The 24,039-nt window shown below is 38.5% G+C and overlaps 1 protein-coding gene across 5 annotated transcripts in view; it reads right to left on the minus strand.

The window, feature by feature from the left end:
- gria1a (glutamate receptor, ionotropic, AMPA 1a) overlaps positions 1-24,039 on the minus strand; it is a 140,674-nt gene that overhangs the window by 84,248 nt on the left and 32,387 nt on the right. For all 5 annotated transcript variants that reach the window (XM_047353031.1, XM_047353028.1, XM_047353027.1 and 2 more), the window contains exons 3-4: positions 16,674-16,913; positions 11,371-11,555 (exon numbers count right to left, since the gene is read on the minus strand). In XM_047353031.1, coding sequence (XP_047208987.1) covers positions 11,371-11,555; positions 16,674-16,913 — 425 coding nt within the window. The remainder of the gene's footprint in view (positions 1-11,370; positions 11,556-16,673; positions 16,914-24,039) is intronic.

Below are 24,039 nucleotides of genomic sequence, written 5' to 3' on the forward strand. Positions count from 1 at the left end.
ATGCCAGAATACTAAAGAAAATAACTTTTTATTATTTTCTTCGAATTAAGAAGTTTAAAAAACCCAACATTAATACCTTTAAAAATTTTGGGAAAACTAAAATTATGTCATAGCTTTTATATGCAAGAGTAATCAAATTTGTGTTATAATTTCAAAATGCACTTAAGGATACAAATGTTTGAGCAGAGCTGAAAGGGTGTAGTGCAATGTACAAATCGGACTCAGTTCAGTCAGAAGGAAGGGGCGAAATTCCAGCAAACTATTCTAAGAAGCCTGTGGAAAGATACTCATGATGTTTGACCGAAGTCATACAGTTTTAAAGCCAAATCTACCAAATACTAAGGAAATGGATGTCTTTTTATTTAGTGTATGTGGATATCTGGTTTCAACTGTCTCTTACAGGTTTAGGGGATACAAATAAATACAAGATTAAAGCATCAAAACTCATCAAAATGAAGACATAAATAAAAGAAATTCATCAATGAAAACCATGTACTTTGATTACCTTTTTGGAAGTTCATCAAAAATCACATAAAGGTTAGGGAGATTTGCTTTAGCGAACAAGTTGTAAACTGTTTTGATTTTCTGTTGGATTGAAAAATATTACCTCCATCTAAGAACCTACACCATATTTTTGCCATTTATGTGCTATTAGGAAAAAAAAAGTAAGACCTCAAACAAAACCGCAAATCGGCACGGGCCATAAAAAGCCTGATCTTTGCATCTTTAATATAAAGGTTTTGTGGAGCATTTCAGTTTCAATCCATTTCTTTAAGAGTTTTCTCTGGGTATCCTGCATTCACTGTTCAGATCACTCCAAACTTTGTTTTGCACACAGTGTCTCATTTGATTTTTCTGTTTTTAGAGTTCAGTTTCAGTTTAAAAACATGGCTGATTTCCCTCAAGCATTCTTTAATTGTAAAGGTATTCTCTTTTACAAAATTCTGCACTATGTGTTATGATATAGGATACTTAAATTGATATTAAAAGGTAAATCCAACCTGAAGTTGCATAAAAAAGATTGCTTTTGACAAGAAATCAAACAACTATTTTTTTCTGAGCTTGACTTTCATTTTTTCCTTTTAACTGCTCGAACATGTTTAAGTTAAAAACAAAATTATATAAAACTCTACATGCCACTCTAAAGCTTGGCTGGGTTGACAATCCAAAATCCAATTCTCTTTTTAAAGTATCCAGAACCACACAGAAATTTGAAAACGAATTTTTGTGGTACCGGTTACAGCTCCTACAAAGAAAACAGAGCAGGCCGATATTAGAATTGCTGAGTCTGAGCTTAACCAAACCAAAAAAAATCTAAACTAACCAAAGAAACTGTTATGATTCTGGCACGTCTGCTCTACCATGTCTCCCTGGCTGCAATCAGCAGATTAGATTCACCATGTGGCTGCTGCAGTGTAGTGCAATCTGTGGAATGCCAAGCACCTGTGTCTTCCCTGATATATACTGACTCTGACAAGCAGACGGTGCCAGATTTTTGAAAGCCATTGTGTGAGTAGATATCCTGTCTGATCATTGTTCTTGACCTTGCCTTGCTTTTTGGATTTATGCCTCTACCTGCTCCCTGTCGGACTATTTGGATTTTGGTTGTCGACCTTGTTTCCTGCATCTGGTTTATGCCTCGGCCTGCCCCTTGCGTGACGCCTCTTGTTCCGATCGTTGTCCCTGTTTCTGTCCTTGGATTATTGAGCCAGCCTAGCCCTCGGATTATTCAGCCTGGAGTCACTTCTTACCTGTGCTGTGGAGATCACCGCCTGCCGTCCACTGAGGTTTCCCCTCTGGGTTTCAAGTTCCACTCAAGACAAAAGCAGTGATTCCTGGAAGCTGTGAGGAGTGTTACCTGTGTGACGTTTTCCTGTGGCTGAATAAACCTTTTAAACTTTCAGTACTGTGTCTGGCTGAATCTTGGGTCCGCCTTTTTCTGATTCATAGCAGAAAAATCTGGCCAAAAAATTGACCCATTGCCACCACAGCAGAGGCGCACCCACATTGATGAGACCCTTTTCCGGTTGAGATCCAGCATGGAGGAAATATTTTCCACATTATGTTCTGGCAATCTTGTCTCTGAGCCGCCACCGTCACAAAAGGAGCCACGCCTCTCTCCGCCTGAGATGTTCAGGGGAGACTCAGACCAATGTCGAGCTTTCCTAACTCAGTGTGAAATTAATTTTGAGCTTCAGCTGTCATCCTTTCCCACTGAACGTTCTAAGGTGGCTTTTGTTATATCTCTGCTGGCAGGAAGGTCGAAGCAGTGGGGGACTGCTGAATGGCAGAACAGGTCTGCATCTTGTACCTTCTATGAAACTTTTTCCAAGGAACTCATTCAAGTTTTTAACCCTGTTCTTCCAAGTCGTGAAGCCGCAAGAGGATTATTGTCCCTCAAACAGGGTGATCAGTCTGTCTCGTCTTATATAATTGACTTTCATTTGTTGGCCGCAGATAGCCGTTGGAATGAGGCAGCAGAAATGGATGCATTCATGAAAGGACTAAACGCAGACATCAAGGATGAGTTAGCAACCCGTGACTACCCCTCTTCCCTGAAACAACTCGAGGACCTGGCTGCTCGCATTGACATTCGGCTAGCAGAGAGAGGGAGGGGGAAGCGACATGAGGAGGGTTGCTCCTCATTAACTCAGGGTCATGCACTCTGGCATGAGAGAAGGAGTCGGTCACCTCTCACTGAGGAGAATGAGGATTGTGAGCCCATGTAATTGGGCAGAACCAAGATTACCCCTGAAGAGAAAGATTGTCGGAGAAGATTCAAGCTCTGTTTTTATTGTGGAGAGAAGGGACATTTAGCACTCAGGTGTCCATTAAAAAGGACAGGCTCAGCTGAGGAAGGGAGGTCTCTACTGAGCCGAAGTCAGCTAACTGCCTCCTCCTTCTTGTTTCCTGCTCATTTTCAAACCTCTTCTTTGTCTCTCCAGGGGGCCGTGTTTATTGATTCAGGAGCAGATACTGAATTCATGGACGAAACATTTGCAAATAAGAACGGCATAAAACGTTTTCCGTCAGCTGACACAAGAAATGTGCTAGCTTTGGATAGTCACAGCATGAACAATTCACACCTCAGGACGGTGGAGATTACCTTAACAGTTGTAGGTAATCATCAAGAGAATGTAACCTTCATGATCATAAATCCACCTGAACTTCGTGTTGTCCTAGGGGCCTCCTGGTTGCAGAAACACAACCCTCACATTGACTGGAAGAGAAAAGAAGTTCTGGGTTGGTCTGAGTCATGTTCCGCTGACTGCCTTTTGTCTGCTGCTACAGAGGTCATTGTGGAGAATGAGGTTGAGGAGACCTATCCGGATGTATCCAACGTACCTCAAGAATACCATGATCTAAAGGAAGTATTTAATAAGATTAAGGCCAAGAACGCTCTGGCTCATGCTGTTCATTCGGCTCGTCATGACTGTGATCTGCTCAGAGAGCAGTATGAGGAGGAGCAGGAAGCCAAAGCTGAGCTGCAGCATGCTATGTCCAAGGCTAACAGCGAGGTGGCTCAGTGGAGAACCATGTATGAAACTGATGCCATTCAGCGCACTGAAGAGCTTGAGGAAGCCAAGAAAAAGCTTGACCAGCGTCTTCAGGATGCGGAAGAGTCCATCGAGGCTCTCAGTGGAGAACCATGTATGAAACTGATGCCATTCAGCGCACTGAAGAGCTTGAGGAAGCCAAGAAAAAGCTTGACCAGCGTCTTCAGGATGCGGAAGAGTCCATCGAGGCCGTGAATGTGAAATGTGCCTCTCTGGAGAAGACCAAACAGAGGCTACAGGGTGAAGTGGAGGTCTTGATGATTGACGTGGAGAGATCTAATGCTCTGGCTGTAAACCTGGGCAAGAAGCAGAGGAACTTTGACAAGGTTCTTGCAGAGTGGAAGCAGAAGTATGAAGAGAGTCAGGTCGAGCTGGAAGAAGCTCTGGGCCAGCTGGAGACCCTGAAGAGGGAGAACAAGAACCTGCAACAGGAAATAAGTGATTTGACTGAGCATATTAGTGAAACAGGAAAGACAATTCATGAACTAGAGAAGGGTAAGAAAACTGCAGAGAATGAGGTCAGGAGCATGAACGATGCCCTAAGGTGCCAAAGAATATGGAGAAAGGCCAGGAGGTCGATGATCAGAATGTCACTGATTCAGTCAAGAACGGCCAACCGGAGACGGACCCCTGCCCCTAAGTACCAGGTGGGGCAGAAAGTTTGGCTCTCTGCCAAGGACCTACCATTAAGGGTAGAATCCCGGAAGTTGGGACCCCGATTTGTTGGACCTTTCCCAATCTCCAAGATCATCAACCCTGTCGCTATACGACTGAGATTACCCAGAGATTATTTGGATTTTGGTTGTCGACCTTGTTTCCTGCATCTGGTTTATGCCTCTGCCTGCCCCTTGCCTGATGCCTCTTGTTCCGATCATTGACCCTGTTTCTGTCCTTGGATTATTGAGCCAGCCTAGCCCTCGGATTATTCAGCCTGGAGTCACTTCTTACCTGTGCTGTGGAGATCACCGCCTGCCGCCCTCTGGGTTTCAAGTTCCACTCAAGACAAAAGCAGTGATTCCTGGAAGCTGTGAGGAGTGTTACCTGTGTGACGTTTTCCTGTGGTTGAATAAACCTTTTAAACTTTCAGTACTGTGTCTGGCTGAATCTTGGGTCTGCCTTTTTCTGATTCATAGCAGAAAATGGCAATCTATGCATTTCCAGTTTATAGCCTTCTCTTTTTTGTGGTCTAAATATGTTTTTTTTTTTTGTTTTTTTTATTTCTCAGAGTTTTAGTCTACTGATAAAAGGACTTCATGCCTGCTCTTCATTGGGACCGAGTTTAGGGAGCACTCATGAATACTTAAAATGTGCATCACCTGGCCTTTGCTGACAATGCCAGCAAACAAACCATGACAAGTTAATTAACATCTGATGCATTGGTATGAATAACATGGAGCTTCAGCTCTCTCTGTGAGTATTAAACAAATCTTGACCCAGCATCAATAGCTAGTAGTGAACTCCTGAGAATAATTAATGAATGAAACAGCCAAATTGTGTGTAACTACACATTTTTGGCATTTGTATTACCATGGGAGTGCGAATGTCTTGGTTAGTAATTCTCAAATTCAGAGTGTTGGTTTGTATGTGAATGTTATAAAAAAGTGTTATTTCAGAGAAGGCCAAGCAGAAATACAATACTTAAATAGCAAATAGAATAACAAACATTTTGCTTTGTGTGCAATCTGGGTATGTGTGTGTGTGTGTGTTGTGTGTCTAGTGATCCTGTAGGTCACGACAGAAGGTGGCATTTGTTATTAATGGTGGCACCAGCACATAAGCGAGTCCTGTGGCCAGGCCCCAAGCAAGGAAAATTTGAGAGATGGAGGGGAGTTGGAGCCCATGCAAGTAACAATGCACACGGCACCATACTGCCACAGTGGACTGTTAAATGAAAAGGTTTGGGCATTAGTTGCCTTTTAATTATACATGCACATTTGAAAAGTCACTCAGAGTTCATTTGCAACAGAATAGGTAATTTTTGTCTCCTTGTCAGAAAACGTACACCAAAACACTTTAATGGTAGATTTTCTATCACTGGAAATATTCTTTGAGGTGGCCATAAAAATAAAAATAAATCATTGTTCTACTTACATAAGAAATGGTCCTCAGCATAGTTTCTGTTACATTATCATAACACCTTTTGTGTACTGTGTGAGATGAACTCAGGAGTCAGTTTAAAGGCCAACGCAGACAGAGGTATGTTTCAGTGTGTGTGTGTGTGTATCTGCATTTGTCACTGTCTGCATGTACAGGGACAACAGTGTGGAGGCATCGAGCACATGTCAGTGATTGATGGCAGCCGTCTGAATGGAGAACTTCACCGGATCAGCTCCTGTAAACTGCTAAAACCTGATGCAATAACCTTAACTTTAGACACTGGGCCATCAATAACGGTTATGCATGGCAGCCTCAGTCAACAGAATGAGACTATGGCTACTTTTCTTTTATAGACAATATAATAAACAGGACAAATAAATTGCCAAAAGTCAAAAATTCGAAATTATATGAATAATATCAATGAGAAAAATAAAGTATACCTTGTTGAATAAAGGTCACCCAGAAAAAGGCAGTATGGAACCACTTAAACTTTTATGAGGTTTTGAAAAAATGGATTCTTGACCATGAAAACGGTTTATCCAATCAGCAAAGGGGAACAGTCCTTAGCATCTTCATTTGCGGTTTGATTTTTAAAGTCAGACTCTGGTATAGGGTGTCTTATAAATAAGATTGACTAAAGTCACCCTAAAGTCACCCTAAAAGAATTCAAGTGCCACACAACATGTCAACAAATCCAAGGACGACTGATTCATGCTGATGACACAAAATAGAAGTACCGTATTTTCCGCACTATAAGGCGCACTTAAAAACCTTTAATTTTTTCAAAAAATGACAGTGCGCCTTGTAATCCGGAGCGCCTTATATATGGATCAATTGGTTAATTGGTTGATCCATACTGGTTGTACATGGCGCTCTGTCAAAATGTTTCAGTACGACTGGTAAACTACAAAGCCGCACCGCTTGCAGCATTACGGCTACCGTAGTCAGGGGCGTCGCCGAAGTAATAGCGGTAAACACCTGTACTGTGCTTACTCCTAGTCCAACACCACTTGTGTGTGTATAACGTTTGAATGTACTGTTGCAGGAATTGCCTGAACTATATGTGATTAGAAGCTCAGTGTGTGGGGTGTATGTTTCGTGTGTGTGTATGGAAGATGTTGACATTACTCCTCCGGACAGAGGTGGCGCTGTGTCCTGCCGTAGCTGAGAATCAAGAGTGAAGGAGTGACGTCGGTATTATTGTGTGTGTGGGGTGGGTAGAGACGGCGACCGGAGCAGCGGTGTATGAGTCTGTAAGCTCTGTGTTTTTACGTGCTGCAAAGTCATTAAAAAGAACCCCGAATCTCGTCAACAACTCAGTGTTTTGATGCTGTTTCTTCATGCTCAACTCAGCAACGTATGAGTGAGGGAGTTAACCCCGAGGAAACTAGTAACTTCGGCCCTGGAGAAAGCGTCTCCCCTGTGTCATCAGACTACGGTCAGGGGACAGAAACAGGAAAGGTTAACAGTACTAACGTTTGATTTAGTGCATCAAACTGTTTCTTTTACGTGTTTACTGAATCAGGGAAAAGTTCCCTTTCACGTTTTAACTAACGTTTGATTTCATCTTCATAGACTCCAATGCATTCCTCACGTGCGGTTGGCTCTATTCAATAGAATTCTATGTAGAGGAGACCTTACCATGAGAGTGAATGGAGTTATCAGAACGCTGGTTTGTAGTGTATTAATAAAGTTTGACTGACTGACTTATCTGACTGTTTTGTTGACATTCTCTTTAGCACAGCTCTATCTAGTGGATGCATAACGCAACCCCAGTCAAACGTTTGACTGCAGTAGCTTCTATTCTATGCGCCTTATAATCCGGTGCGCCCTATATATGAAAAAAGTTCTAAAATAGGCCATTCATTGAAGGTGCGCCTTATAATCCGGTGCGCCTTATAGTGCGGAAAATACGGTAGTCTTATCCTTAAGATAACACTTACACCGCAAACATTATATACTGATTTTATTCATTTCACTCGCATCTTGTTATCTAATGTAGTCTCTTGAAATGCAACTGTTGCAGTCAAGGAAAGGTATGCTGACATAGGCTTATAAATATTTAGTGAAGTGGAAAGGTTTTAGCAACATTTTAAAAAAACAAATAATTTTCTTTCCATCTTGAAAACATTTATTGTTCCATTTAAAATCATGGCAACAAATTTGATGAGAGACAAAGTCCTTCCCTGAAATAATATTTAAAACTCTAACTCAGTGATGTTTCTGCTGCACTCTGCTGTGATCCACTTCATACAGGCTGGGTTGTTTGCTTTCCTTCAGCACAAGATCATGGTGACACATCCAGTTCAACACTAGCTGGCACTGCCCTCAAAAAAAGCTCATCTTCCTTATATAAAAATGTTACAAATCTATAGGTACTGTATTTTAAAAAGGCAATATATGTATATTTTTGTTCTCTGTGCTGGATTTGTTTTTGTGCATTTTTGTTATACAAAAACATTCAAGAAAAAACGAGCAAAACAACTTGATCATAACTGGAATATTTAAAATTTGGCTTCCTTCTTAAATCTGACCAGAGGAAAATATTGCAGTTTGTACTTCAATACTGTTACATTAAAACTTACATTAGTAATTATTTTAAAACTGAATTATTAGTATCCATTAACCGAAAGCATTTACTGCATTTAAAGATTATTCTTTGTAGACCTAAGGAATAATTAGATCCCTTTGAATTGGTTTGTGTTGCTCTGCTCCAAATATGCAACTTCTGTGACCCTGTTCAATACTTTTTGGGTTGGGCAAATACATTTTTTGTAAGAAGATGTTCATTCAAAAGACCTTAAGTGCTTCAAATGGATTTGCTTGTCTAAAGCTTTAGAAAAGTAATGAATTCTCTGAACAACTTAGTCGATAAATGCAAAATAAATACTTGAAACAAAACACTTAACCACTTATTATAATGAGATGTTTTGTCTCTGTTTCTGCTTTCATTCAGTATTATGGGGCTGTTCTCTCATTTCATAGCTTTCTAGGCTACATTTAAACATTGTATCCAACAGAATTTTTATATTACGAATAATTACACAAACAATATATAATCCTAAAAAATTTTATGAATCAAATCCATACAGTATTTAACACATTTTTTGTGATCACAGGATATAAATTTATTATTTTTGTGGATGCTTTCATGCATCTGGTTGTGAAGCATAATCTGCAGGGGTGTTTTCTTCTTTCTGTGCATGCAAAATATTAGCAGTTCTTTAGTAAAGTAGGGTGAACATTTGTAATTTTGCAAAGTAAATTAGCATTTTGAGCAGGAATTTATGCTGTTTTAGGAAAGAAACCTTTTGATAAATGAGGACTTGCCTAATAAAGTTATGGCTGATATTAATGTACAGAGGTTGTGAGACAAATTGTAGTTCAGTACATTAGACATTAAAGCAATGCTCACGTCATGAGATAATAATACAAAATATACTGTAATTAAACTGTAACCCAATACTGTATGGATTATATAATGCTAGGACATTTATCATACTAAACACTCATTTGAGTTACTATGAGTCACTAGCCAATGCTTTGAAGCACCCAGTTGAAAAAGAACACCATTATGTATCTGTAATGGCATAATGAACAACATTGCTTTTAAAAGGGAAGAATTGTTTATGTATAGTAAGTCTTTTTATCCAGGTAGAAAGAACTGTGAACTCTGAAAGTAACACAATGGTTCCCTGAATTTTAGAACCATTAATGCCAGACTCAGTGCAAAAACCGATTAGTGCATTTTGAAGCCAGTGCATTCTACTTTCACATAAGAAGGACTGAATATGCAGCAATTTTACACTTCATGATTGGCTGTCTGACTTGAGAAAATAAAAATAAATGGCTCTTCCTGGAAAGGTTTTTGAATTTGGTTTTGTGGGACTACCCAAATTAACTCCAATCATCACCTGGAAACATTCACACTTTTACAGGTCTGTCCAGAAAATCTTTTGCTAATAAATGTGATTGAATAATCTATGTTTGGTGGACAGTGAATAGCGATGCCAAGATCTGTTTTCTTTTAGCAGTCTAGGGATGAGTGGGTGACGGTTCAATCACAGAAATGAAAGCTAGCTAAAATTGCAACCGCAGTGCTTTGAATAGTTCCTGCTCTAAATGCTTCAAAAGAAAATATACCTGAGCAGAACATCAACCAACTCATACCTTCCACTTACATCCCATTCTTTCCCATTCTACAGGGACTTGTAAAATATTCATACCCCTTGCATTTTTTCACATTTTCCTAAATGCAACTATGAACTTTATTGTTTGTTTCTTTCGGAATTTTATGTCATTAATTATAAATAAGGAAAAGAATCCTAGTAAAATCTAATAACATAGTGTCCATTATAATCTTTAGTCTGATACCGTTGAATAAAATCCAGTGTGGCCAACTGCCTTTAGAGCTCCAGATTCTAGGTGTGTGCTATTAAATCCCAGTATGAACACAGATCTTCTGTAGAGGCCTCAGAGGTTTGTTAGAAAGCATTAGCAAATAAACAGCATCATGACAGTAGGACAGTTTGATAACAGGGCAACTAACAGTTTTGCCCTCCTGAAATCTGGCCTCTATGAAAAAGTGGAAGAGACCATTGTTGGTACCAGCCCCCAAGATATGAGACTTTTAGCAAGAAGTCATCCTGAGCAGGGGATTTCAGCACATCTCTATCAAAACTGCTTTGGGAGCTAATAAACTGTGTAAAGGATGATGAACCTTATTCTCATTGCTTTCCTCAAAGGGGGAGCACTGCTCATATATATTTTTCGCTTTGTGCAGTATTTATTTTAACCCTAAAAAGTACAGCTATCTGTTTTAAAACATTTCATGTGTTAATAGGCTGCGGTTCGAATACTTCCTCTCTAATGTGTCGATGCTAAGCTTGAGCTCATCTGTGCTAAATTTACTGTGTCATCTGCTGTAATTTAGTGCTTATAATCTCGTTTGAAGCCAGTGCATTTCTACTTTTACATAAGAAGGACTGAATATGCAGCAATTTTACACTTCATGATTGGCTGTCTGACTTGAGAAAATAAAAATGAATGGCTGTTCCTGGAAAGGAACAATGGTCTCCTCCTTACCACTTTTTCATAGAGCCCAACAAAACATGATGTTTGTTTAAAAGGCTTAGTTACTGAATTAGGCAGATATGTACTTGTTTGCTACCACCCTATCATCCTGTTGGTGGTAATTTTAGATTTATTTACTATTTAGCATCAGTGTGGCTTGATTCTTGGTATAAGATCATGATCATATATTTGTCTTAAATCATGACTTATGACTTATCTTTGCAGATACTATATGTTTGTCAGTCTAATGTACTTTTTTTCAAAGTAAGCAGTTGTTGAAAATTATGTTTAATGTTAATCATGAAATAAAACAATGGGAAATAATGATGTTGAAAGAAGGGGTAGAGTCTGATTTACTGTTTGTAGCAGAACATTATTATAGTGATGAAGAATAGATTTTTTTAAAATACTGCAATATATGTCATCTTGTCCAGCTCTTTGATTGTGCTATTTTGCAGAAAAAAGAATAGGGAACAGTCTCAGATTCTAGATGTGAAAAGCTGGTAGCAACACACCACAAGGTTTTCATTTGGAAGACATTTTTAAATCCATGTATAATTTTCCTCCACCTCACAATCATGCACAACTTTGTGCTTGTTTATTATTTAAATTCCCTATAAAAGGAGACAGTGAATCATTGTACCTCTTTCAGAATGCCAGTGAGTCTCTCAGTCTCACAATCAATGATAATCTGTCCTTCCTTCCGCTTGTCCAAATCCTGGAACACTTTTAAGAACGAGGCCCCCGTCATGCTCTCCACATTGACTGAGGTCACCAGCCAGTTCTTCTCTGCCGCCGTGTCCAGAACCTTCTGAAGCACTGAAAGCCCTGAGCAAGATAAGACAGGTAAAACATGTTTTAGAAGCTGCAGTTGCTGAAAAAATTTACTTTTGATGCGTGTGTCAACAAAAGTTCTGCAATACATGATGAACGACTAGCTCGTGCTCATCTCCAGAAAGAAATTAATGAATGTCTACGTCACATAAGGGACCATGCCATAATTTACAACCACATTATGCTTGCATTCTGCGCTAGTTATAATATGAGCTTGAAAACAAATTAAAACATCTTGTGAACGAAGCAGAAGCTGTGCAGAGACCCATACTTCTTATAAGCTTATCCATCAGAATCTCCCCTGTAGCTTTAGTGATAAAGTTTAACGAGCGGGACAGTCCATTAAGCACTCTGACACCCACAGGTGTGCTTCTTCAGCTTGCGCGCCGCTGGCCTAAGTAATCACCACTTTCATGCTAACAAATAATCGGCCCAAGCTTCATCACAGTCCGCGCGCACACTTACAGCCAGACTTTAAGCACCAATTACAGGTGGCGATACTCAATTACATTGTCGCCGATATGCTGCTGAGACACTTGAACATCACAGAGAAGCAGAGGGGCCAATGAGCTGAGGGCTTATGGTACGACAGGAAATAAAAGCCGATTACGGAACACATTGATCTTGAGCTCTGATTTACAGTCTGACTCACTGTTGTACTTCTGTGCTGCTGCTGGCAGAGCACCGATTAGATTCCTCTCAAGCTGGCAGTCACAGTTGTTCCACAGGGTAAATAAAGTAATTTCAGCTACAGTGAACTGGCTGCAGTAATCTAAATGAATTGTAGCAATTAGAAAATGTTGAGCTGCAAACCAGCATTTGATTTTTTTTCTTTTCTGTTTATTTTACTTCCCTAATGATAATTTTTATAGCCACAAATTTACCACGGTTGATGATTCAGTTTCTGTTTTATCAACAAAAAAAACAATGCACACTTCATCTAATTAAGAATGATAAATGCGACTGGCGAACATGAAAGATGGCTGCCTGGCCTTATTAAAATGCACAGCAGCTGCTCTTTAGGAAATTCCCGCTGCCATTTTGACACCAGGTCATTAACAAAAAAAAAAAAAGAAAAGACAAATGAGAAAGCAAGAAAAATGTGAAGATGTTGAAAGGAAATTTTATATAGCACCTGGTGAGGCATTCCTGCAAAGCAATATGGAGATGCACCACATCTTTGATGGTGCAGTTTTCAATCCGCTGTTGCTAATTAGTAAATAATTGCAACCCTTGGTGGTGTCAGCTTTAACAGTAGCGGTATAACTGATGATAGGCATGGGAACACAGGAGATAATTAATCACTGTTGTGAAAAAGATCAGTGGGTCAACTATCATTGAATGGAGTCAATTTCAGGTGTTTTTTTAAGCGTTCAGCACCACGCATAGTACCATCCAACATAAACAGCATCAAAAAGGGCATAGTTTACTTTTTTTTTTTTTATCCTTTTTTGTATTTTTTTTTATTTTTTCCAATAGTTTTATTTATTTCCTAAAACCCTAAAATGTTTATTGCGTTGTTAGTCATGTTAAATATTGTGTAGATTATGTTCCAGTATTTGAGAACTCCATTTGAAAGCACCAAGATGCTCTAAACTTAGCAAGCAGATCATGTTGTGCACTTATTTGCATATGAGAAACCAGAAGGCAGGTGTATAAATAGCATGCATACCAAAAACTAAGCCTTTTATCACAAATAAAACTGAGAACATGCCTATTCTATAAATGCCAACTAAAGCATGTATACTATTCAAATATTTTTCTCATAGTTTGTGTTAGGTATGGGCTTGTTTCAAAATGTGCAGAGGTTGTCACCAGTTAAAATTTAGAAAAAAATGTAAAATCATTCCTGTCATTTCGAATGAGATTCCAGAAGACACACCATTGTTACAGGAGTCTCCTCTGGCTGTGTTAAGCCCCTCTACTGAATGGCTAAATAACAACAACGTCAGAGTTCGCTGCTTAGAGCAGATGCTCCGACTAATAAATCAGCTAATTTTTGTTTTTCCACATCCAGTGTTACTCTACAAACAGGTAAAAAGGGATAATTTGTTGCTCGAAAAGAACTTAAAAACCTACTTACTTTGTTTATGTTAACCATTTCTTACATATTTGTATCTAAATCAAAACAATAAGTAATTGTTTAAAGTAACTGTGTTTAGTATTTTATAATATTTCTGTAGCAATAAGGATCATTGTTGCTTTTCTGCTTAAAATCAAAAATAAAATGTGTTTAGATCCTGTGTTAAATATTTCCACCAAACCATGCATAGTCTGTAGAAAAATCAAGACTGATAACTGCTGACCTTCCAACTATCATTATGATGTTTAGCTTATTCTGTTTTTCTTTGAAAATTTAACTAATTACTATGGCTTGTCAAAAAACTGTTTTTATATGTAAATGATTAATGGAAGGAGTATCAACAAACCATCAAACCATAGCAACAGATAACATCATAACAGGCTGGTAGATATGTGCGTCATTTTCCATCTACTCAGATTTTCAGTCTGGATTCTTTTAAACACAAATATTTGAAGGCATCTGTTTCCGAGTCTAAAGCTTATTTTCATTATGTTATCAGTGTGGCTTGATTGTCATTATTACAATGTCCATTTCTTTATTTATTTCATCTTTTCTTTATTCCTCCCCTGCTTTTCTTGTGTTTTCAATAGCTGTGTTTGCATCAAATACCATCTCCTGCTTCTAAATGTGCCTAATGCATCCCTATAAATCAGAGCCAGCCTAAAAGGGAGCCTCTCAGGAGAAGCAGAGGCAAAAATGGTCCTCCAAAGGCATCCTGGAAGAGAATAATATCATAATGGAATCTGGCTGTGATAAGCACCTTTTTAGCCAGAGGCGCTACATGAAAACCTGGGCATCTGGCAATTGAGAGAAGAGAAAATAAAAGCTCGGGAACCCATTTCCTGAATATTACTTATGATAGGGTTAATGGGTTATCAAATTTGTTTTCCTATTCTTGGCTTTAAAAAAAAAAAAAAGATGAGCCACTCATTCATCAAGTAACATAGATGTTTGCAAAACAATGGAAATGCAAAAATAAAACGCAAGAGGAGTGGTATGATGAGACAGCATTGTAAGAATAAGGTAAACCCTATTTAAAGTCTAGGTTTTACATATTTTGAACATAGCTGTCAAGGACAATAGATTAGCAAGAAGGTAGACTTTTTTTTTACCTCACTATATGTAAAACACAACAAAAAACAGTTTTTTCTTACAAAAAAACGTTCTGTCCTACCATACCTCAATTTAAGTTGTATGGCGCTTAGAGTAGCTCTACCCCTCCTCCAGTTTTTGCTCTTATTGTTAAAAGAGACAAAGTCATCTGTTTGAATTTAAAACAAACATTGACAACCTGTTAAGTCTCAGCATCATGGCTGGTAAAATAAACAGTCCATCTCAGTATTTACAATTTAGATAAACTGTCTGAATCATGTTCATAACTCTGCCATTGTTTTTTTATTGTAATTTTTTTTTTTTTTCCAAAATGCTGCCTCATGAACAATTTTACAATGCTAGTATCTCCTTCATTGATTTTGGTATCCATTGTTTCCAACCGAAGAACTGGGATTTATGAGGCAACTCTTTCTTTCTTACTTCAAAATAAGAGCCAGAAATATAGGCAGTGTCAAGCCTAAAACACTCAAGTTCAAACACAGGAATTATATCATTAGCTTAGACTGACCAGCAACTAGATAGCACTTTGTGATACAAACTTCACTGTTCACTGTTGTTAGTTGTTTCGTCACAACTAATGTATAAAGTACTCAAGTCTACATCATGTCTGATATATACTGTATATAGATATAAATATCTACATATGTATATGATATCATCACTAAACCATAAATTTGTACTCAAGATTATCATATCTTTAGAAGCTCTACATGCAAAATAAGGAAAAAAAGATCATTTGCACATTACAATGCTACCTTTTTTCAAAAATATCAACCATACATAAAGAGTGAAAGTTTACAAACTGAGCCATCGGGAAAACATATAAACAAACATGACAAATTCTTTACAATTAAATAGGATTTTTCTTAAGAGCTTAAAATAACTCTGTAGGAACGGTGACTGCAGCGTAGTATCCAGGCAACTGAGGATCTCTGATTTGGATATTACCCGCTTCTTCCTACTACTCAGATCTACAGAGGTCACCCTGCACAAATATGCACACACAAACACATAATCCAACACTTCTTAAGTAGATAATAAAAGGGCTGCGGAAAATGCCACTCCAAAAAATCTCAGGAACACTTAAAGCCAGACATCAGTGTCAACAGATGCCTGTGAAATCACTTGCTTTTAATAACTTTCTTATTTCTCTCCCACATGTCAAACACACAGACAGGCAAGAGTTCTTTACACTACACTTCAGCATCAGCTAAATGCACATATAGTATGCAGAAATACTTTTATGTAAAGTGTGCGTTATTTTCTTTTGCAAAAACCAGCAGGAGCCATTCACGGTCATGCTCTGAAACCCACAACACCTGGGACAGATGGCACAGCATAAGGTAAAGCTTTTGGCTATACAGGAAAAGGCTTGCAGGTGCTCGGCCTAATTTTTGTCTGCCTTTGCAGGAGTGTCATTAAAATGCTTTAATTGACTGTTAATGTTTTTTATTTTACTGTAAGAAAAAGGATGGAAACACAAGTAAGCGCTGGGAACAGATCCATAAAAAGCTTTTTCTTTTGTTCCATGGTGCAATATATCTGTTGGTCAGTCCAGATCATCGTTGTTTTTTTTAAGACTGTGTGAAGAGATGGCTTCTGTCACCATGGTTATATGTAGCACCATCTCCTCAAATATTTCAGAGAATAACACACACTCCAAGAGTTCAAACTAACTACACCCCGGAATCAGAATCAGAATCAGAAAAGCTTTATTGCCAAGTACGTTTTTGGACATACAAGGAATTTGTTTTGGCGTAGTCGGTGCAATACAATACAAATTAAACAGTATAAACATATCTACAATATAATATAAATATATGTGCACAGTTTTAACACACAGCCACTTTCTATGGTAATGACTGGAGCTTATCAATACTGTGTGAGGAGAACCTGAAGATGATTAAATTTCCCACCTGAGTCAGAGCTATACATGTAGACGAACTTGGTCCATCCATAGTGCTCGATGACTCCCACCAGAGCGTCCTGGAGTTCAGGCCTCAGCTGGATGACAAACTGGTTAGCGGTCTCGATGGGGAAGGATGGCGTGACGAAGCAGACGTGAAGCGCTCCACAGAACGACATAAGCATGTTGACAGTCTTCCTGTCGTAGAGGCCAATGATGGCATACACGCCTTTGGAGAACTGGGAGCAAACTGGGAGGGACACAACAAAAAGCAAGAAAAGTAGATAAAGGGAGATTTTATAGAAAACCTCCGATAGACAGTACTTTTCCTAAAATTTTAACTCTTCTTAGTGATGTGTCAGCATTGTTAATCTCATTGACTAAAACTATGATGAAAATATTTTCTCAATAGGATTTTTGTAGGAACAGGAACTAACCAAATCAATTGTAATGGCTCCAGGTAGCCTTTTAGGGTCACTGCTGTGTGATGTCACAGCGGTTATTCTCCAATAAGCTGAAATATTGTACTTGCAGGAGGCACAATTTCCCTCTCTGTTTTTTCAGTTACAGACCTCAGATAACTCCTGAACAACAGACAGTGACAGAAACAGACCTTTTCAATCTATTTTTCAAATGCTTCAAAGTACAAAAATGATGCTAGAGATCAGCAAACAAATGAGGAATAAAAAGGATTAAATCTAAATGATGCAGCTAATTTGTTTTGGTTTTTTAATTGATAGAGACAATAAACAGTAAGCTGAGTAATACAAAGAAACACAAAGAGCTAAGAAAGGTCACTGACAAAGATAAATCTTAAAGAAAAAAAGACTGGGTTTCCTTTTGGTCATTTTTTGTAGTATTTATCATGGCACTGCAGTATTTCCCCTTTCAATTTTTGACAGATTTTGAGGAAAGTTTATTATATTTAAATCCCTGGTATTATTAAAGGTCTTGTATATTAAACATTAAACAACCATCTGCACTCTCCAGCAGCCATATAAAAATGTATTTTCATCCAGGTCAAACAGTCCTAATGAAATCTGTAAGTCTGCACATTTTAGTTGCTTACTCAGATTTTTTGAACTACTTTCACATCAAATTTGTTTCTTAAAATTAAATTAATGATGCTATGAGTATATTTTTCATGCAATGCACATCTTATTTAGAAGTTTGAGTTTTTCATCCTTTAATGAAAGACCTCAATAAAGTTGTTTACAACAACAAAAGCTAATCTGTGTGCTGTATGTTGCAAAATGTAACTTCAATCCCATTATAGAATACATTCTACATCTGTATACTACATACATATGTAGGAATATAAAAAAATGATTTGGTTCTCAAAAAACATTCCTCTATGACTACAAATTTAGTCAGTCAGCCATTTTCAACTGCTTCTTCCATAGTGGGTCGCGGGGGAGCTGGTATCTATGTCCAGGAGTCTATGGGCGGGAGGCGGGGTACACCCTGGACAGGTCACCAGTCCATCGCAGAGCAACACAGACACACACAGGACAAACAACCATGCACACACTCATCCACACCTGAGGCCAAGTGAACTGGTTTCTCTCTGATTAGAGAAACCAGTTAACCAGTTTCTTAACTGTATGAGGAAGCCGGAGTACCTGGAGAGAACCCACGCATGCCTGGGGGGAACATGCAAACTCCATGCAGAAAGACCCCCAGCTGGGTGTCAAACCTAGGACCTTCTTGCTGCAAGGCAACAGTGCTACCAACTGTGCCAACGTGCAGCCCCCATATTAACCTGTCAAGTTCAAAGGTTTGACTCACAAAGAAAATAAATAAGTACTTAACAGAAAAATAGGTTTATTCTATATTTTAGGATGTTCATGTCTGTGTATGTCTGTTTTTTTCATTCCAAAATCTTTTCAAAAACCATCCCTGATCTCAGTTCATTTAAATCAAAATAACAAAAACAAAAACTATAAATTGTCTCAAAAATGTCTGTAATTACCATTATAGTAATAATAACCATTTTAGGAATATGCAATTTCATTTTAGCAGCAATAGTAATAGTATTAGCAGTTTATTTATTTTTTTATTAAATTAACTTATACGGTAAACTTTTAAATTTTGCCTGAATGCAATGTTCTCTCATCTTTCCCATTATACAATAGAGTGCCTAAAAGAAATGATGCCTCACACATTACACCAGGGGGGGACAAAGTTGTGTTCTAATTACTAATTAAAAGTTTATAGACATTTAGAACAACAACAAAAATGAAGATATACTTAAAAACATATTTTGGTTACATTTGTTTTATAGGAATTCTGCACTGAAACACTTTCACAATAAATAAATCAAAGATTAGACTTTTCTCAAATCTACGTGAGAAAATGTTTAAAAGATTAATACATGTAATTAATATATATAAATATATAAAAATATACAATGAATTCAGGGGCAACTGTTAATTTAAAAACCACCTTAGATTCCTTTCTGAAAAGGAAATAAAAAATGGATTTATTTGGTAAATGTTGGTGACCCTGTGATTAAACTCCAAAGATGTGATGATTTAACTTACCGTAGCTATATTGCTAAACCACATTGCTGATTAGATGTTACAGAATTAGCTAAAATGCCAAAACGGACTATTAGCAAGTCATTTTTAGATGTGTAGACTTGCTGCCCTGCATTTACCAAAAACAATCATTAGATCAAAACAATACATGTCTGGAGGAGGTCCATAATGCAGAAGCTTAACTGAATTAAACTGAGCTGAACAATCAAACAAAACATACCATGAATACTGAAAGGGGGAATTTGTGGAGGGAAAAAAGAGAATAAAACACAGACAAAAGAGAAGAGATTATTATCTTTGTCAGGGCGTTTTGAAGTCTTCCAATTAAAATCATGTTTATGCACCACTAGTGTGGCTCTTGGCTTTAGTGGAGGAGGTGAGGAACAGAGAGGTTAATCAATGCATCCCCGGGGTTCCATTGACATTTTCCTAGCTGCAGGAGGTGATTTCCATCTCTCATTTGCTTTTCTCCCTCCATCTCATTTTTTTTTCCTCCAAATCATTCTCTGTATGCCACCTCTTGCTTTCTTCACAGCCTTCTATGGCTTAAAATAGCAAATTGATGTTAATAGCCTTCTTTTCTTGTATGTCTATCCTCAGTAGAACATAATTTCTTCACACTAGTGTGGTGTAGCCTGGACTATTTTCTGCCGAGGTGATGGATGGGCCTCACTTATCTCACTATTTACCAAACAGATTGAAATTCCTGCCTGGACCCATGCAAAGACCAGCCTGCTGCTTGTAGCTGAAACAGCGACAGAGAGAGAGAGAGAGAGAAAAGATGGCCAAGACCCAAAACACCTAACCTGTCACAGACCTGCCCCCTCCAGGCAGGCACGTGTGTGTGACGGAGATACAACGAGGGAGAGAAAAAAAATAATCAGTGCTATCACGTAAAAAATACTTGCCCACACACACAAACACATGCAAACACACACACATATGCAGCCTGAAGTGCTCCAAAAGCCTGGTGAGTCACCCTACTTAAAGCAGCCCTGAAATAGACATTTTGCGCCTCGCCACACTGACTCAGTAACAGAACTATCTTTCCTTCATGGTCTGCTCATGCTCTCACTCGTAAATGGATGCTTTTTGATCCGCTGCCTTCCACAAACGTGCATTACAATTTTGCAGGACCGATTTCAGAGGTGTCCTCTGCATTCTGCCTGGATGAAAGGTAATGAGAGCTTGTTTGACTTTTCGTGCATTGTCCCATTACTCTGCCCTAGAGCGAGTTAACATGTTTCACTGAACATAAGTCATTTCTCATACTTGTAAAAATTAGAAAAAAGGTAACCATGTGGCAGAGGCCTCCTGCTCCGAGCTGGTAAGATAAACGCGTGTTTGTCCGATTGGACATGAGAATGACACAGGCCATTAGTGAGACCCGGCAGCCTCAGTTCAAATAGCAGAATAGATCAGCAACACAGTGAGTGTTTGTGTGTGCGAGTGGGTTGTTAGTGCTACTCCACATGTGCAACGACATTTGAGTCGGGGCTGAAACAACTCAAGTGATCTCAAAGACCCCCGCAACACCTGTCCGTTCTGGCAATCCAAATCTCTTCACCACGGTTACAGCTGCCACAGCGACAGAACTGAGGATGCCCGGGCAACGGTCTGTTTCTCTGGCAGGGATTACAGTGGCTCAGAGCTGCTGAAAGGGCTTTTGGAAGATGGTCTGGGAATTGTGACTGTTTGGACATTTTGTCATAATTAGCCTCCCCCTGAAGGAATTAGCAAAGTTACAGAAAAAAAAAAAACTCACTCGGCTTTGCAAAATCCGCAGATAATTTTGGGGAATAATGGAAGATCTCCAGTTCAGTTCCACTGTACCAAATTAGCATTTTTATACAAAACAAGTAAGCGATAATACTCATTAAGCATCCATCATTACTATTATGATGGGTGGATATGAACCAGAGGCAAAGTTATGGTGGCTCTAATTTAAAAGCTTGTTATGCTCATTTTTGTTGCTTCTTTTTACAAATGTCCCCTGGCTTCAGCAGAGCTTTAGCTGTTTACAAGCAATTTCAGTCTGGTCTGTTAAAAAAAAGGAGAATTAATTCACTGAGATCAGGATGTATTTTAACATATTTTTTTACTGTTTCAGGCAAGAAGAAGCAACACTAATGAACAGTCTCACATACGGAGAAGATCAGAGGGAAGTATTCTGAGCGGCCCTTTCATCCTAATGGATACATAAAGTCCTTCCATAAGTTACACAACTTTCTTAGCTCCATCCTTACTGGGTTTAAGGATAAGGTTCTGGGTGGTTAAAGCAGAATTGCATAATAAAACAATATCCTGGTTTCTAACATCTCCTGGAGCATTGTTAAATCCATCATCTGAAAATGGTAATAGCAAACCTACCAAGACATTGTCGCCAACAGCTCAGGTGGGGGAATCTATTGAGAAGACAACTTTAAGTCATGCACTCTACAAATGAAAGCCAAAAATGTAACCATTTGCAGTTTATCACAGCAAACATGTGAAAGTTGGACTAACCTTTTGACCTACATGCAAAATGTCATATGTGGTGGAAAACTAACATCTTGGCTATGACAGTCCCACTGTGAAACATGGCGTTGGCAACACCTTGCTATGGTGATGCTTTTCTTCAACAGGACAGTAACTGCAGGCTGCAAAAGACTTCACTTGAATGGAGGTTCAGTCTCTAGATGTGCAAAGCTATTAGAAACATTCTCCAGAAGACCTGCAGCTGCAACGGCAGGAAAAGGTGGTTCCACAGAGTAAGTCAAGGGGCTACACACATAGCCACAGCATACGTTTGAGGTCTTTATTTGTTAAAACAATGTTGAAAACTTTGTTTGCTTTTCCGTCCACTTCATATGTATGCAACATTTTATGTTGGTCTCTCACAAACAGAAATTTCAATTTCACTACTACTACTACTAAATGTGAAAACATTTAGGGATATGGATACTTTTGAAAGGCACTGCATGGGTCAACTTTCAAAATTAAGAAACTCTAGCATTCCTATGTATGTTAAAATTCCAGACTGCCCAGGGAAGTTTCCACTTCCACTAAATCCACATTCGGCCTGTCTTCAACAATACATAACTATAATAAAATTAAATGAACAAAACGAAAATAGACTTCCCAATTTCCCAACAGTCAACAAATCCAAAATCAACCCGAAATACTTCTACATCTGCATTTACAGTCAGGACAACTTACTGAGATTGGTGTTCTCAAAAGGTAATTTGCATTTGTTGTGGACAAAGTGTTTTGGGCTGCAGGATAAAAACAAAATAATAATAAAAACAAATCCCACAGGGAGTGATACTCACACAACAGGAGGAGCTGTCAGAAAAAAACTCATACAACTCAAGTCTTCCCTCCTCTCCATATCCTGTGCCCGCAGCTGTTCCTCTGCTTAGCATGAGCCAAATATCAAATGACAGATGTGTCTGTGCCGGCTGCACAAAGAGGGCATGTTTGTGACAGTTTCTCCTGCATCCAAATTTCTGGGTAACTAGTGAATGGGAGCTGTTGAGCAATGCTGGATCCCTCATATTTTTTAATAATAAATATTTAACTACCGAATTCAGGTTTGGCATGATATGTAAATAAACATTACATCAAACAGCATTTTAATGTATGATGGATAAAAAAAGTGTCACTGTCCTACAGATGCTTGGGAATAAAAAAAAAAAAAAAGGTAATCCAAGAACCCCCTCATATCACAACTATTTCATATTTATTGGAATGCACTTTAATATTTACCAAATATCTTGGCAAACAGATGAGAAAGTCTGTTTCAAGGTGTTCTTGAATATAATATCTGCCTTCAAGCTGCTCCACTGGAGCTGCTCACTAACCTGTGTATCAGAATACAAGATTACATAGCTGTTCTGTCATCTGGTTTGTGTGTTTTAATATCAATAACTAAGCTTTGCTTAATGTTTCAAAAAATAAACAGAATAGTCAAAACTTTATTTTTTGATTCTGCTGTGTTTACTAGGAGGAGGCTCCACTGGCACCACCACAATGAGACTAAGACTGAGTTTTTTTTGTACAACAAAATAAAAAATACTCACTCTATGCAGGCCTGAAGTGAAACGCGAGGTGAATATGAGAAATATAAGAAACTGCTTAGTCAATCGCTTAACCTGGATGGCATTAAATTGACCTCCGGTAATAAAGTAAAAAACCTTGGTGTTATTTTTGACCAGGACATGTAATTTAAATCCCATATTAAACAGGTTTCTAGGATTTCCTTCTTTCACCTCTGGAACATTACCAAAATTAGAAATATCCTGTCCAGGAGTGACGCTCAAAAACTTGTCCATGCATTTGTTGCTTCAAGGCTGGACTATTGTAATTCTTTACTATCAGGATGTCCACAAAATGCAGTTAAAAGCCTTCAGCTGATTCAAAATGCTGCAGCAAGAGTTCTGATGAAAATTAAAAAGAGAGATCATATTTCTCCTATTTTAGCTTCCCTTCATTGGCTCCCTGTTAAATCTAGAGTAGAATTTAAAATTCTCCTCCTCACATATAAAGCCCTTAATGATCTAGCTCCATCATACAACAAATATCTGATTGTTCCATATGTTCCTAACAGAGCACTTTGTTCTCAGACTGCAGGTTTACTGGTGGTTCCTAGATTGTCTATAAGTAGAATGGGAGGCAGATCCTTTAGTTATCAGGCTCCTCTCCTGTAGAACAAGCTCCCAGCTTTAGTCCGTGAGGCAGACACCCTGTCTACTTTTAAGGCTAAGCTTACAACTTTCCTTTTTGATAAAGCTTATAGTTAGAGTGGCTTAGGTTATCCTGAGCTATCTCTGTAGTTATGCTGCTATAGGCTTAGGC

Source organism: Girardinichthys multiradiatus, chromosome 23 (assembly GCF_021462225.1).
Source record: "Girardinichthys multiradiatus isolate DD_20200921_A chromosome 23, DD_fGirMul_XY1, whole genome shotgun sequence".
In the NCBI taxonomy this organism is placed as follows: domain Eukaryota; kingdom Metazoa; phylum Chordata; class Actinopteri; order Cyprinodontiformes; family Goodeidae; genus Girardinichthys; species Girardinichthys multiradiatus.